We start from the raw sequence: 16845 nt of genomic DNA on the forward strand, positions 1-16845 counted from the left end.
AGAAGTGCCCTTGCATTCTTATAGGCTGGGGGTGAAAGGAAACATTTTTATGGAGATGCTCTTTGGAAGTAATTTAAAAGCATACAATTTAACAGTCTGCAGCTTCCCCTCATGTCAGCACACCACCATCATTCATAACATGATTGATGTGCCTAATTCCCATCTTTGTGAAGGAAGAATGTCTTACCTGAAAGAAAAATAAAACTTAAGGTATCTTTTTCCTGGTTTTGTATTCATTTTTTTCATAATCAAAATAAAGAAAAGAGTGTGATCTTTTTAGTAACGTTGATTATTAAGAGACTCACTTCTTGCACACAGCAGCATTAGGTGAGCAGAATTAAGAAGCCAGGGTTTTCTGCAAACCTGAGCTTTTCCCTACAGGTAAGGCTGGATGGACTGCTTTCTACCTTACACTAAGTTACCTTTACATCGTGGCATGCCAATTTCATCACCTCTCTGTGTTGTTGCAAAAAAAAAAAAAAAAAAAAAACTACACAAAAAAACACAAAAATACAAAACAAGACAAAATAGTATTTGATTGCATAAGGATACACAGAGAAAATGAAAGTTGAAGTGATCAGAAAAATGATTCTTTTAAAATAGATATTCTTTGTTTAGTCCAAAAGCCAAATAGAGAGGAAAGAGAAAAGGGAAAATACCTGGAGAATGATTATAAACACGAAGCGCTACCACCATTTATCACTACTTCCAAATTCTGAAATAATATGGGATCATCTTTAGGTTAACAGACAAATGAACTACTAGTAAAACCAGCAAATAGATTCTATAGGCATAGAATAGAATGAACTTGGTAAAGATAAGGTGGTGTTTCTGTTGTTGTTGTTTGTTTTGTTTTGTTTTATCCTATGACTGAATCTGGAAATATATGGAGACTCAGGGCAAGCCTGTCCCAAGCCAGTTTTACTTTTATTTTTATTTTATTTTATTAGAAGTTAACATTTTACCCTTCCTTTTACTCTGGTACTTCGATTTTTTTTAATTCAAGTCTTCTGATATAGAACATTTTTCTGAACTTGGTCAAGTCAGGATTCACTTACACATTAGGCATGACTTGGATTTGCGTAGAAAGAGCTCCATTAGTCAGCCTTGTTTTCCTTCTGAATAAGATCTCAGAAAAATGCTTGAGGGTGGGGCGGGGTTAGTGGCACCAGCAGTGGTCCTGGGCCTTAGTTAGCAGTGAAATGAATTTACTTTATGGGAGCAAATCAGTGACCTTTATTTTATTAGCAGAACTTCTTTCCCTGGTATCCTATTTAGCACATTTTACAAATTGGTGTAAAGCCTGGGCCTGTTTTATTTACTATTTTATTTTCCTATTAGATTTTTATGCAGCACTTAACCAAAATCTCTTTCTGGGATTGTACTACTCACAACCAGATTTGCCAACGTTTTGTTTACAGAAATTATAAATAGTGCTGTAGTAATTGATAGACCTTCCCAGCACTTGACTTTTTTAAGCTGCCTGATTTTGTTATTACTCTACATATTAAATAGTCTTATTAAAATAATCACCTTAAATGCGGAATAGAATTTCAAGGGCAGTTAGTATAAAATCAAAGTGTATCTTAAATATTGAAAGAATCTAGATCTTTGTATGATTTCCCATTAAAATCAATAAAATAAAACTTTACTATTTGTGTTCATGTCACGGGTCTGAGTTGCCATTGAAAAGTAACATACTCAGTCAAATTTCTTATTTGGTAGATTGGAAACCAAACCCACCCAGTAAGTGACTATCACATATACAATATTGCAATCATTTTTTAAATGTCTTTTAAAAATCAACTATGGAAAAGCACATATTTTGTATAAATGTTATTGTCCACATCTCTCCACTTAGCTATTTCTACTATATATTAAGACCATATGAGTAAATGTGCCTCTGTTGACATTTCAGTTTCCAGCTAATACAATTTAAACAAAATTGATGATTTTTAAATCATTAATAACTTTAACCATTAAAATGTTATTTGTTGAAACTTATGAAATGATTCATTTTTAGTTGTATTTCTCTCGTTTTTACACTTGCTATTGTTTTGTTCTTTATAAAACACTTTTGATCAAATGAGCACTTTAAAAAAAGTATAGCTAATAAAATGAAATTTAAGAATGAGACTAGGAATTTCAACATGGATATACTTTATTATTGGAAAAAAATTTGATTGCTATTGAAACCCCTTTTTCTCTCCCTAGTCCCATAAAAACAGTTTTCCCTTACATTTCCTACTTGGATACCAAGGCCTGTGTCTCAAATAGTTTGTAAATTCTCTAGTGCATACTAATAATAGTTTAAATCCTACTCACTTATATTGATTAGTTGTAGAAATACATACACATTTGATTATCCATAGGTGGAAATTTATTTAAGTAAATATATAAAACATGTAAATATTATATAGATGTATAGAAATATAAGGAAAAGTTTATCAAATATTATCTTTATCTTAACTCTGTTCATATTCACACCCTAAACAGAAATACAAAGTAAATAAATCTTGATAAACTTTGCCTAATGGACATTGCCAAATGGACTTCTTTTGCAATGATTACTTTTTCCACTTAACATTTAAAAGTTAGCATTTTCATAGTTACAATAAACTATCATCATTTGCAATAAAATATGAACACAATAAATAAGTCAAATAAATTGTAGTCTTTAGTTGCGTATTTATGTTCTCTTTCTTTAAGGAAAAAACTTGAAGTATTAGACATACTTAAAAGCCATAATAGAAAATTGATTACATATTTAGTAGAACTGGAATATCTTCAAATGAGACTTCATGTTTATTTATTTTCATCGAAGTCCAAATCAGAATTTAGAAATAGAATCTTTAAGAATGATATAAAAAAAGCTTTAAAAGTTATTGCCCAGAAAAACCATGCCAGCAACATGTAAGAATGTTTGCTTTACACAAGCAGTGAAAGACTTTAAAACTCCATGTTCAGAAAATACCAGTATTGCTGAAATTCGGTCATAGTTTTTAAATGCTGCCCGTGGGAGAGAACCTGCTTCCCATGGTTTTGTTTTCCCCTTTGGATGGTAGCCATGGAGCACTGCATGTTGTGTTGGTGCCTTGCATGAGGAAGACATGCAAAGGCAAGTTCCAGTCTGCATGCTGCTTAATGAATGTTTTTCCTTTTTTTCTCCCTCCTTGTCATGTGCTTTCAGAAGACAACAATGTGGAAGGTGGGTGCTTTTTACTCTTTTTTCAACTCTCATTTGCCTTTTATTTCTTAGCATTAACAGAGTACATCTCGAATTTAGACGGTAAGTTGAACATCTTTTTGAGCATTTGTTGATTTGTGGATTGTGCATCACTTTTCATATAGAACACTTATACTCTGTATCCCAGGCACCCCGCGTATATGAAACTCCTTCACCCTTAATGCCAATCCTTAATGGATTTCAGCACCCCATATTAGAATACTTAGTTGCAGTGTTCTGTATGGAAAAATAATACAATCCCATTTTTTAAATATTAAATGAGAACTTATTTATTTGCAGTTTCAGAACATAGTGCATGATCCTTTCTCCATTTTTTTTTCTTGATCAAAATGATTTTTTTTTTCTTTTGGAATTGTTTAGCATCACATCATCTCAAGCCCATTGGTTTAGTTTTAAATGATTTGATTTATAAAAACATAGAATAAAGTATTGATTGTAAGTAAGAGGCATATATTTAAATTAAAAAATAAGCCTTTGGCCAATGGAAATGAAAGCATACAGCACCCCACCATGATTAATGGTAAGTATATTTGTAATATTCTGTTTCTGTTAAGTAAAACTACAATATTTATTCAAGTTTTTTAAAACTTATCTCTCAAAAAGTTTTTACAAAGGTATATGTATTCTATATATAGAATCCAAGAAATTTAACATATTTCAACATTCTACTTTTAAAGAACTTAAATGTGTTTGTCAGTGTGCTGTCAAACAAATCTCTTCATTATAAAAATACAAAAAGAACTAGGTAGAGCTTAGAATTCTAGAAAGGAAGACGGTGTTCTATCAAATTATATAATTATAGTATTAAAAGTTTTTGCATAAGCTATTTACCAATATCTATACGTCAGAGGCAAACATTTAGCATATTTCATTTTGCTGCAATATTTTGAAATAAAACCATTTTGTAAAAATAATAAACATTTGTTTTAGAACAAAAGTCCTCATCAAATATTATAGATAAATAATAAAGTTACTAAGATTTGATGTTTCAAATAAAGAACAATTCACAGTAATATGAAGTTGATCAGTAGCAAGTTACAGCATATTGTTGTGATTCATTCATGAACAGTACAGTTGCTTGGTTGCTGAACATGTCTGTTTTATTGTTTAAGTAAGAGATTAAAACTTCAAAAGAAATCCTCCATGATTATTTCCCCAAGTGTTGGCTCTGTATAAGGCTTCCGTTTTTCTATACTATAATTGTAATAGCGTGTGAGCATGCACTTGATAAAGATGATATTACCATGTAGGCCTGACATTTTTCAGAATCAGTCTCATTTATATTGTGCATGTTAATTAAGATTGAAAGTTTTTCTCAGTATCTTTTTAAACATTTTTGCATTTCCTAATCATCCTGTAAAGTTTCATGTTTTCGTCCTTTTCTCCCTAAATCCAATTGCATTCCACTGGGCTTTAAAACCAGCTGAATAAGCATGAATGCCTCTCTCCTTACACATAATCATCCCATGAAAATTTTTGACAAAATTTTCAGAATGTAGGTCCATAACTATTGTAATAAGGTTATTTAATCATACTTTTAACATACCTATTTATAAATTAACTGTGGTAATATAGTGGAGTTCCCTTAGAAGTAGGAAATCTAGCATGAGGAATGTGAATGTGTTAGAAATCTATTAATTAAAAACCGTTAGAACTGGCTAATATATTTTGTAAAAGTTAGATCTGATACAGGGATAATTCTCTGATTTAGTCTACCCAATGTTATAAGCTGTTATTAGTAAATATGTATAGTAGTTTTAAAAGTGAAATTAAATGAAACAATTACATCACTTGAACAGATAAGCCACTATTCCTAGGTATATGAAATAATCACGAATCACCAACCGATCATAAACTTTTTAATCTGTGTGATTATATTTTCTTGTTAAAATCACTTAGAAAATGCAAAGAGGATGGATTACAGAAACCTTAAACTACTATGTTTAGTAATTTTCATGTAATTATATGATGATTTTAATTGTATATGCCCCAATGAATGTTTAATATCCACAAAATTTAAGGAAATAACACTGATTTTTAATAATGATGTAAGTAATGCATAATGTTATGTATCTCAAGTAAAGTCTCAAATATATTTGAAATAACACAAGGAAAGGGAATATAAATTTATTGAAATTGTATGCATACTCTACTGCTGTAACATTTCCCCATGTTTTTTTTAATATACATGGATTGGAAAGTAGCTTTACTCCTGAATTTAGAATGAAAACTAGGAATTATGCCATTCCTTAAAAAATATCTACTTGGGTAGTAAATACATGTTTTTAAAAGAATATTAGTAGTATTCTTTATCTGAAGTTAATTGTCAAGTAATAGATAATAAATAATTTAAAAAGGGAATTCAATATTCTTTCAGAAAACATCCTTAATGAAATTGTTTCTTATATGTATCTGTATATCACTTACATTAACTCATAGTTTAGTATTTAAGTTGTGTTTAAGTAAAATGATAAGTAATTTTGTTCTCCATGGAAAGCTAATTGAGCCTATTTAAAGCTGATGCATTGTTTCCTAATAGTAAATTCTAACTTTACAGTTGCCTGTCTGATGATCTTTGTATATGAACAAGCTTAGTTAGCTGCCACATGTGTCAGACAAGGAGACATTTCTTCATTATCATTTCAGTGTGACTAAGATTTTTTTCTTTTCGTTTAATTATGAAACTTCTCATTTTTCTGATGAGGGAAAAAGATCAGACCAGCCCATATTTCAGGCATTCCTTTGGGTTTTTACAACTATAATTGCATCACCGAAGACTGACAAGCCCGGTGGAGGCTGTGTTCAAAACAGTCTCATCACGGGCCGTGAAGGGCAGATGCACTATGTAAGGGAGTGGTTGGACTTTAAGTGATGCTCTTCGGCTCTTCATTGTTCCAACTGATACATAGAAGAAATACACAGTGCAGCATATGCCGGTGTTTAAACTATAGTTCTCTAACTCTTTGCCCCAAAGCATTCCAACCAGGGGTTGAAAGAATGCTTTTTGATTTGCTTCTGTGATACAGACATGTCTCATAGGAAACAAGATGTCTGTCACTGAACATTTTTGTCACTGTGACAACCCTGCCTTCCCATGCTCCCTTGTTTATTGCTGACTGTGCTCTTGTTTCCCTTCAAGGTCTGGCGCACCTGATGATGGGCGACCAAGGTATGGGCTCTGTTCCTTTTCCACTCTGCTTTCAGTGTTTTCTTGTTTCGTAGCTGCTTTCACGCCATCACTGCCAACGATGGGAAAATGCTTGCAAATTATGTGGCTGCAAATTAAACACATACTTCTGTTCACATTTTTTTTTCATGTGTTATTCTCTTTATATGTTAGTTTGATTTTTGGTTTGCTCCTTTGACTTTTTTTGTTTTTGTTCATTCTTTGCACTGTAATATCTGAAAATAAATGAGACATAAGGACTTGTGATTGAAAGTTTCCATACATTTATCAGCATATGCAATTTTAAGGGTAGTTATAGTAAAGAAAAACCAAGAACCGTCACAAATTATTTGAAAGAGGATATTCAGTTTAACCTTGTGTACCAAAAAGAGTCCATTTTTCACCCATGCATGGCAGTTTGAGAACATGCAGACATCTTTGGCTTCTGGCTTCTAGAATGCTGAGTCTAGTGCTCCACAGAATCAATGCTTCTTTGACCTGCAGTCGTTATGTATCTCCTCTTTGTGTAATATTTTAAAGTGAGCATGGGCTTTCCAATTTCCTTGCATGTACTGCCTTAAAAAAAAAGGCAGGATTGTCAACATTTACTGATTGTATTTCCATTTGTTTTCAAGCCCTTATTTATGCTTTCTTGATTAATTTTCAAAGGGTAGTGCATTTGCATATATTCATAATTCTTATTGTTGTTTCTCTCCTCTTTATTCTCTTTGTATGGAAACCCTTTCTTCATGGAACCATTTCATCAAATCAATAGGTAAAAGTAAAGGTATTACACTCTTTTATTTCTACTTAATATCACCTGTATGAATTACAGTGTGTCTGAGTTATGCAAATGTATTTGCACCTTTTGGTATTAGTAATGGGCACTGGGAGGTAGGTATGAGTGTTAATGAATATTTTATTAAGGTAAGAAAAAAATCCATCACAATGTTCACTCTTTGTTTTTCTTGCTCGTTAGTGTGATCGCTTTTTGTTAGCTGCTTATATAATTAGCGTATTTTAAAATTAGCTACCGGTTTCAGTGTCAGTTTTTGCGGTGTCATTCAATGCCAATTAAATGCTGTGTGTAGTCACCGTAAATATATCATCCTCAAACTTTTAACTCTGGAGCCCACCTACCCCTGCCATTCTGCCTTGTGATGTAAGTCTAAGCATGCGCAGCATTGGAATGGTCCTGCTCATCGCCATGCTGTCTGCTAGAGGTCATATGTGCACATTCACTTCATGATATCCTGGGAAAAGCAGTATTCTGAAAGAGAGAAACAAAGGAGCAAGATAAGCCTGTTCTTGTGTGTGCATACTAACCCTGTTTAAGAACGTTATCAACCAGGTTACATCTCTGCATCACTTGGTAAGTCAGGCATGTGTCCTCTCTGACAGCACTGGTGCCCAATTGAAAAGCATGTATAACTCACCGTTTAGAACCATCCACATTGTGTTTAGTGTTTTTGTTGAAATGCGGTACATGGTAGGCAGCTGTGACAAATATGTATCATCACCTTTAAACTAAATATTTTTAACAATGTATTAGTGAATGCACTCTTGGTCTCCAGTTTTGTGGGGTTTTTTTACATTTTGTTTTGTTTTGTCTGTTTGCATTTCTGTGTGTTTTTCCCTGGTTATTTTAAACACAGGAATGTATCTTATCCTTGAATTCTATGTATCTTTCTTTTGCTCTGAATCTTAATCCGGTGAATTGGGACCAAAGCCCACAGTTCTGCAGCTTCACGTTTATGTCATCTAGCAGGGACACTTTTCTGCTTAAACAAGCACCTGAACATGAGCTGAGCAATAAGGAGGAAATAGTGTCAATGTTTTAAATGTGTAAAGTAGAGCTTTAGAAACAAATGTTGTTTGGATACTTTGAGTTTATAAAAAACAACATATGCTTATTGCAGTTTGTGTTTTGGTCAACCGGTTTTTTAATAATATAATTTAATCTCATTTTAAGCCTTCAGCAACATGCAAATGACAGTATGTATTGACTCTTTTAGTATGCCATTGGTATTTTGTGTACCATTTGGGATGCTTTTTAAACTTGTTTTTGAGGTCAAATTGCCACCCACTTTTCTTTCTTAAGTGGGCATTTCCCACCTATTCCTTAGTGTAAGATTCAGAATGGCATAGAGTGAACTGTATTTATATTTCATTTTACTGGCTGAGTGAAGTATATCTATGTGTATTTGTGTATATGTTCCTGTGTATATTGGTATGAATGCATATACATACATAAACTTTCTAAATATGCACACATGTATTCATTATGATGTGAAAAAGTAACTCTTAAAAATAATTCTCTAATTATATAATCATTTAACACTACATAAGGAATAATTCATGTTTATATTAAGCTGGTATTTGTTTTGGTGTAATTAATGTTAAGTGTCACTTCATTCCGTTTTACTATGCCAGACCTAAATGTTTTCTCTTGTTATGTGTCAAGCATATTTTTTGCTAAAGTTTTCATCAAATTGTATTCATCAATCTGCACAAAACTACAGAGGGCAGGACTTCATTTTTTCCTTTACATGCTTCTGTTAATGGGACCAGGATGCTTTTCGATATTAAATGGGAGGAAGAAGATGGAATTGAGTATTTTGCAAATAAGACCGGTCCCTTTGCATGTTGTTTAATTTGATGTCTAGAAATGAGAAATGTGACTTGTAAGTTTTCTTTAATTGCAAATTAATTCAACAAATTATATTCTAGAACAAAAATCCAATCTTGCTGATGCCATGCATCCACATCCAAGGAGTGTCATTATAATAGGGAAATGAAAACATGAGCAAGGTAGTCACATGACAAAATGGAAGTGCTGTGAGGTGGGAAAAGGCAGTTAAAAATGTAACATGAATCGGGGTTTTCATAGGTTGATGTCCTTGCCTTGTGCCTCCTGTTGGAGAAGTCACAAATTGTCTATAACTTTACATTGTAGCTTCCTCTATAAGGTTAATTCCTAGTTGTACATAAAACGCCCAGTCTAACATAACAGATATACATTATAAATTCATGCCTCTAAATCTTTCTGTCACAATATAATCTTGGAGAATTTTTCTTGACCCTACTTGTCTCTTTAGGAGTAGTGATTTCAGGGTCTTTGGAATGATTATCTCTGGATTAATGTCTTTTTATTTATTTATTAATCCAGAAGCAAAATTGGATTCAGGAGCATTGCTATTATTATTTTTATTTCTTCTGTATGGATTCTTAAATATTTTCTAAAAAGTTAAATGCCAAGTGATAAATGAATGCATTTAATTTAAAAAAGAACAAAAGGAAATAAAGTAACTCATCTAAAGAGAACATTTCCTTCTGATACCCTTCCTCCCCAGTCTTCTCTGTAGAGGTAAGCACTGGTATCATTGTGATGTATCCTTACAGAGTTGGTGTGGATCTTTCCATATTCCCTAATTAATTTTTTGGGTTTGGAAACTGAAAAATCCCTTATCATTTATGCATCACAAAAACAGCTAAATCAGCTGGAGACACTGTTATGCGCTCACAGCATCAAAATGAATGAAATGGAAGCTTTCTCCTTCTTCCCATAGGCCACTGTGGCTCATATTTTTATTTATTTTTATTTTTGTTAATCCTCACCCAGGGATATTTTCCCATTGATTTTTAGGGAGAGTGGAAGAGAGAGGGAAAGACAGAGAGAAACATTGATGTGAAAGAAACACATGGATTGGTTGCCTCCTGGATGAGCCCTAACTAGGGCCCAGGCCCAGGTAGGAGCCTGCAACCAAGGTAAGCGACCTTGACCCGTGACCCTTTGGTCAGCAGGCGGACGCTATATCCACTGAGCCAAACTGGCAAAGGCATGCCTCATATTTTTAATTGGTCATTCTGTTTTAAACTCTGGAGTCCGTTATTTGGAACAGGTTTCATGTTTTATAAACAAGGATATGTCACCTTTAACTGGATGCAGTTAGGAATAAACACTCTTTCAATGATTTATAGCTTTTTTAGGTATAGCGGAAGAGATATTTTCTAGAACAAACCTGCTTGTGGCTAGATGGATCCAAATGGTCATTGTAAAGTTGTGGTTGCTTTCTTTTTAGATCAGTAATTTGTCATTGGTATTGTTGGGACCATTGCCAATAACTTTATTCTCCATTTTTTTTTTTTTTTTTTTTTTACATATAGGTTTATCTATTTGGGAATTTACTTTTTTTGTTTTATGTTGTTTTTCCATCTATGTTTAACTGGTCATTTCATTCCAACAATTATTAAATATATTAAATTATATTTTACTTCAATGGTTGTGTGAAAGTAATGAGTGAACATTGATATGAGAAAATGTTAAAGTAACTTGCACTGCAGATCCAGCCAGCATGGCTAGTTAATAGCTCAAGAGCTCAGGTCAGTAATTGCCAGATAAGTGTTGATGTTTTGACTGGAGGCCTGATTTTTTCTTCATAGCCATCATCATAATTGTAATTACATATTTATATGAGAGATTATACATTTAATGTCAACTGTTCCTAATAGAATGTAAGCTCCATGAGGGCAGGAAGGTTGTCTTTCTCTTTGGCCATTGTGCTTCCAGAGCATTTTTCTAACTATCTTGACTATGTCATTTTCATGACTTAAGTATGTGAATGAGTGGGGAGCATGTTGGAAAAGGAATATGTAAAGAAGGACATGGAGGATTTGGTGTGGGCAAAGTTGGGGGTGGAAACGAGGAAGAAACTCAAATAGCTAGAAAGGAATATAGCAACAGACTGCATGGAATCCTCTCAGCCTCTGTCTCTAAAGTTTCTCTTGCTTCCTATCATTCAGATCCTTTTGCAAAGTTGCAATGTATCTTTCTAGTAAGGCACCAATCTGCAGTCAATTTAATATGCCTTAGCATATGCACAGCAATGGGTCTGGAAGGAAATGAAATCAATCAATTTTTGTGTTTTAGGGTTTCAAAAATTGTAATGTTATTCACTGTCACAGTGGCAAATAATCAAATTTTGTTTTCTGACTTGCACTATTCGTGCAAAAGCTGGCACAGAAATGTTACTGCAATTCAGATCTGATGTTATCTTTTGTGGTTCATATTTGTTCTTTTTTTACTTATACTGTGTCAATTGTGATATACTATACCATAAAACCAGTGTTTAAATGGAGTTTGGATTGTGAACTTTCAAAAAAGCCAAAATTTGAGTCTTATCCTATGAGACGAGAATATTTACTTTTCCTTGCATTCATAAATCCTACAGCATATTTGCAAAATAAATGTTCATTTGACTCTTTCAAGTGAACATTGTTTGCTTATCCTGGTTTCTCATAGAAGGCCAAGGTATTACAAGTGTCAAGCATGTGATCACACATTTTATAAGTGCCAAAATTGTAATGTATTAGTGAAAATTAAGTTTTTCAAATAATTTATAAAGAAAATAAAATTAGATTTTTCTCAAAACTAATTGTGTTAATACCTAGATATATTTGATCACTGCAACTAATTGATAAGCAACATTAAGAATTATGTTTTAAAACTTTATCTGTAGTGTCATGCCATGGTGAATATTCTATTTTCTCTTAGATAGATTTGATATTTTTAATATTTAGAGAAGAATAAAGCATTTAGTATGTTTTCTACATTCTGTTTCCAAGATTTTTGTTACCATCTTTCAATTATAGTGTTGGCATATAGCTAAGTTGTCTGTGAAGTACCCAGCTCCCAGTCACCAATATAATGATGCTTATTTGTTTTATAACTTTTAAATACATTTGCTGCGGTTTCTGATGTAGAACTAGTTTTGAAAATATCATGTTTCTCTTCTTCTGTGTTGCTTATTAAATCAGATTTCCTCTTTTATCTTCATAATATAAAGTTCTTTTTAGAAGCATTTGTGCATGTGGGTAAAATCTTAACTGTATTTAAATGCCTGTGTTTGGTGCATATGGAAATGAAGAAATAAATTAAATGAATTATCTATTATGATTTCTACTGTTGCAGTACCAGATGCTCTTCATTTACAGCCACAGCACATGGAAAGACCAGATACCACTACGTAAAATCAGATATTCAATGTCCACTTCATCAGTAGGATATACATAGAAGGCTATGTGACTATTAGAAATGGTATTAATTTTGTAATTCTCCTTTAGCCTACATGCCCATCAGTTCTTGCTATAATCAACAAAATTTACTTGAAGAGTAAATATGTATTATCTCTTGCTGCAATTGAAACAATTTTGTCATTACATTTATTACAAATAAAAGTCCCAGCTCCTTTGTATCTCTGCTCGTTTGGCTCTGTGATGAGACGTTTTCCATGTATTTATACACCCTAAAAAAATGATGACATTGAATGACTGATAAATTAAACAAAGATTTATTAGACTCTAAGGGATTAATTTATCCTCAGAAAAGAGCACAGAAAGAACTCAACAGTATAACAGTTTAAAGACTGAGGTGGTGTAAGTATAAATTTAGATGCTTTATTGAAATGGTAAATAGCAAAACACTTAAATTATGACATACTGGATTTTAAAAGGATGATTCCTTTGCCAAAGGAAATTATCTTTTTTTTTTTAATATATTTTATTGATTTTTTACAGAGAGGAAGGAAGAAGGATAGATAGTCAGAAACATCGATGAGAGAGAAACATCGATCAGCTGCCTCTTGCACACCTCCTACTGGGGATGTGCCCGCAACCAAGTTACATGCCCTTGACCGGAATCGAACCCAGGACCTTTCAGTCCGCAGGCTGACGCTCTATCCACTGAGCCAAACCGGTTTTGGCGGAAATTATCTTTTTAAAGATTTTAATCTTATTTATCATTTTAAAAAGGTATTTTGTGAGTTTATTATTTTTTTAAAGCCAGCATCACCACAATTAGGCTGGTAAGAGGGTGTTTCTTAAATTATGCTGGCCAGTGATTTTTAGAGAACAGTGTAATTTCCCAGAGTGCTTAGCTCATATGCTAAAGAAATTTGAATCTTTAATTATAATTATAGAACTGTAGGGTAGGAAAGAACATTACTAATTATCTTTAAAAAACAAACTGTTGACACTTTTTGAAATATAAGGCATGATAGGAAATATTCCTTATATAATAGTAATATGATAGACACTTAGATTTAAAATAACTGATATATAATAACCAACCTTAAAGAGATTTTAAAGACTCTGTCCACTTACACACCAGTAATCATAAAACAAGGTTTCATCCTCTTATTCTTACAAAGTAAATTTAGAGGTAATTTTAAGGAAACCAACCATAGAGCATTATATAGGATACTTTTGCTTCTAATTTTTAAGGTTTCCATTTTAGGGGAGTAAAATTGCACTTTTTAACAGGGAAACAGTATAGTATGTTTGCAAATACTACAATGAACATTGGTACAATAAAACATTAAAGGTTGATTCTACTCAACCAAAATTACTTAGTTATTTCTGTAACTTAACACTTTCTTATTATTTTACATACAATGATGACATTGAAATGGACTTGGCTCCCTGTTGAACAAACTTAGAAGGTCATTGGCAATGAACTGCTTTTTAGATTCAAATTTACAATATGAAGCTTACAGGGAGGTAAATATTTTCTCATGGACCAGAAGTACCATCCAGAGACAACTTTTTCATCAATTAATGTTTTGTTTTTGTTTTTTTCACTAAGGACTTAGAGTGATATATGAGTTGAGCTTATACTAACCACTTAGTCACCTGAAGACCAGATTTTCACAGACAAGCTAATTAGAGAGTTCTCTTTTTAGATATCTATCTTTCCTGGAAAAATAACAACATATAATTACCTTGAGATATTTAATCATTAGCTAATCTTCTCACATCCTTCAAGGTTTTTCTCAAATGGTACCTTCTCAAGAGATTTGTCTTTACCATTTTATATAAATTACAATTTTCCCTTCCTAAACTCTCAGAATCCAATCTAGTTTCTCTTCTGCAACAATTATTATCTTTTAACATACTTGAAATTTTTAGTTTATTTTGTTGACTGTTTATTGTCTGTCTTTCTCCCACTGGAAAATGAGAAGGCAGAGATCTCTGCCCTGCCTTCCTGTATCTCAAGGGCCCCAGGAACAGGGGCTGGCACAGTAGGTAATCAGTAATTCTTGTGTAATAACTGACTGATTGGCTAAACAAGTTATAAAATTTCTCTTTAGAGTTTAATTTGGCTATTATTTCTTTCTCATAAAATGCTAATTTGCAAATTTCTCTTTTTGTGTCAAGGTAAATCTTATGAAAGACAAAGCAAATAAAATCAAACCCAATTTTTCTTCTTGAACTGGGAGTGAGGAGGATTCAGACTTGACTCTTGATCTTTCTTATTTTCTGTCCAATTTAGGTGGTCTTAGAGAATTTGGAAGGGCCTTGAAAACCACTCCAACCGCTGATGGTCAAGCCTTTCCTTTAAAATTTCTCTAATATTCAGTCTTAAGGGATATTCCTTTAAGGGGACAGTAAATCATCTTTATATGTATCTCTGCATATAACAGGTAACTGGAAGAGGCTCCTGGAAGTTCGGCTTCTAAATAACATGTGACTTTTAGGAAGTACCTTTTGGCAATTTGTGACATTGAGAAAGTTGCAGAGAATGAAGTGGGTCTCTGCTCCTTTACGTTCATGTAACTTACTTGTGCTTCTAACATGAAAAGAAACAGATTTCAGTCTTCTCAGGCCCTCAAATAGCTACCTACACTCAAAGGGCCTCTGAAATTTTTCCAATTCAGGGAAAAATGATCATGTGTTCAACTGCATAATTATCAGGTAGTACAGGTCCCCAGCCTGCTGTCCTCAGTGTGGAACCTGAGCCGGACAACCACATGGTAGGAAATCGCTGAATTAAAAAGCAACAAAACTGCAGTCCTAAGGCCACATTTCCCTTAAGAGGAGAGTCTGATCCCTTGTCCTTTGAGTAGAGGTAGAAATACAGAGAGAGTGTCAGAATGGTTTCATTCAATCTTAGTCACTATTCCTGGAATCACCAATCCTTATGTGGGACTGTTACACATGGTGTAAAGCCACAGCTACTTAGAAGAGAATGTTTTCAAGATTTTTGACATTAAATGTAAACACGAGGATAATAATAGTTAACCATTTTTCAGGACAGGTCTTCACACATTCAAATTATATACTTATACAAAACATGTGTTCCACTAAATGTAGGTTTTTCTTTTCTGCTTGGCTTCTTTGCCTAGGAATTGCCATGTGGTTATGACTACATGATAACTCATTTAGAATAGAAGAAACACCAGTAAATTGTTAGTATTGACTTTTATTACATAGCCCTGATATAGACCACAAAAGTAGACTACTGAGATAATGAATAATTCAGGAAATAAAAATGACTTACACATTATACGAAGTTTCTAAGCAATATATATTTTATTTCTTTGGCCTGAATTACCTGGTCAACCAGCCCAGTTTTTTTTTCATTTTGTTTTCTGGAGTTAGCATTATAAAGGCAGTAGACATTTGGAGAAAATTAAATTACTCCTTTCGAGGAAACAATTACATTTAGATTGGGCTTAAGTGCTGCCAGAAGGATGGAAATCCCTAAATTGGCCAGTGGTGATTTCAGTTCACAGGGAAATCCTCGGGCACAGGCTAACCATAGGTTTTTGCAAATTGCTAGTGGCATAATGGGCCAGAAATCTGCTAAGCATAGTAAACAGATATTGTTGATGACATGCTGACTTGAAAGAATGATGTGATGGCTTGTTATGACTTTCTTTCTAATGATTACTGGTTTAAATGGAAGAATGCATTATCTGACTGTCAATCAGCAGGGTATATACATTTTAAATTACTTCCTGTCAGTCAGGTGGGATTTGCATTAACCCATCTCTAGTTGCTGTGACCCATGGCCTTCTTTGTGAGCAGACGGTGAAATTGTGAGTCATTTAATGCGGTGGAAAGAATAGAGCTGATTGCTCCAAAAGAAAGCCAATATTGGAGTGAGAATGTGAGAACAATTTGGTTTGGCGTTTGCACTCGCATTATTTGTAAAGAGTAATGTCATGACCTACTAGGCCATCTTTTTTTCTGCAACTACTTCAAATATGTCATCCCCTTAGAAGAATGCCCTGTATAAAGGAGGACTGTTGCTGTGTAAGCAAGGCTGGTCAAGTGGCTGACTTCTTGTTCGAACATCTGCACGAACTCTCAAGCACTTACAACACCTGACCTCATACCACTGTTCTGACCCACTGGTACTCAGGTTGGCTGTCCAGCCCTCCTCCACAGCCAGTCACCTGAGGCACATTATAAAACTCAAATTTAACTTAGCAAATAATTTTATAGAGTAGGTCTATGGTGAATTGGAATCCTGTATGGACAAAAAATAAATAAAATCCTTAACTCCCCCATAAGCTTTGAGAGCACAGCTATTTTGTGTAGAGTGTTACCAAGTCATCAAATTGGCTTTTACCCTCTAAGAGTTGATGAT

The 16845-nt window shown here is 33.5% G+C and overlaps 1 protein-coding gene across 18 annotated transcripts in view; it reads left to right on the top strand.

Moving 5' to 3' along the window:
* The window catches only part of NRXN1 (neurexin 1), a 1052009-nt gene that overhangs the window by 109150 nt on the left and 926014 nt on the right, over positions 1–16845 (top strand). For 8 of the 18 annotated variants that reach the window (XM_080686525.1, XM_080686536.1, XM_080686542.1 and 5 more), the window contains exons 3-4: positions 3191–3208; positions 6387–6416. The exons of 7 other annotated variants lie outside the window; for them this stretch is intronic. In XM_080686525.1, coding sequence (XP_080542651.1) covers positions 3191–3208; positions 6387–6416 — 48 coding nt within the window. Of the gene's footprint in view, positions 1–3190; positions 3209–6386; positions 6423–16845 lie in introns of all 18 variants that reach the window. 3 more of the 18 variants (XM_080686544.1, XM_080686543.1, XM_080686548.1) reach the window with 1 other exon arrangement.

The sequence above is a fragment of the Plecotus auritus genome (assembly GCF_963455305.1).
Source record: "Plecotus auritus genome assembly, chromosome: 8".
Taxonomy (NCBI): domain Eukaryota; kingdom Metazoa; phylum Chordata; class Mammalia; order Chiroptera; family Vespertilionidae; genus Plecotus; species Plecotus auritus.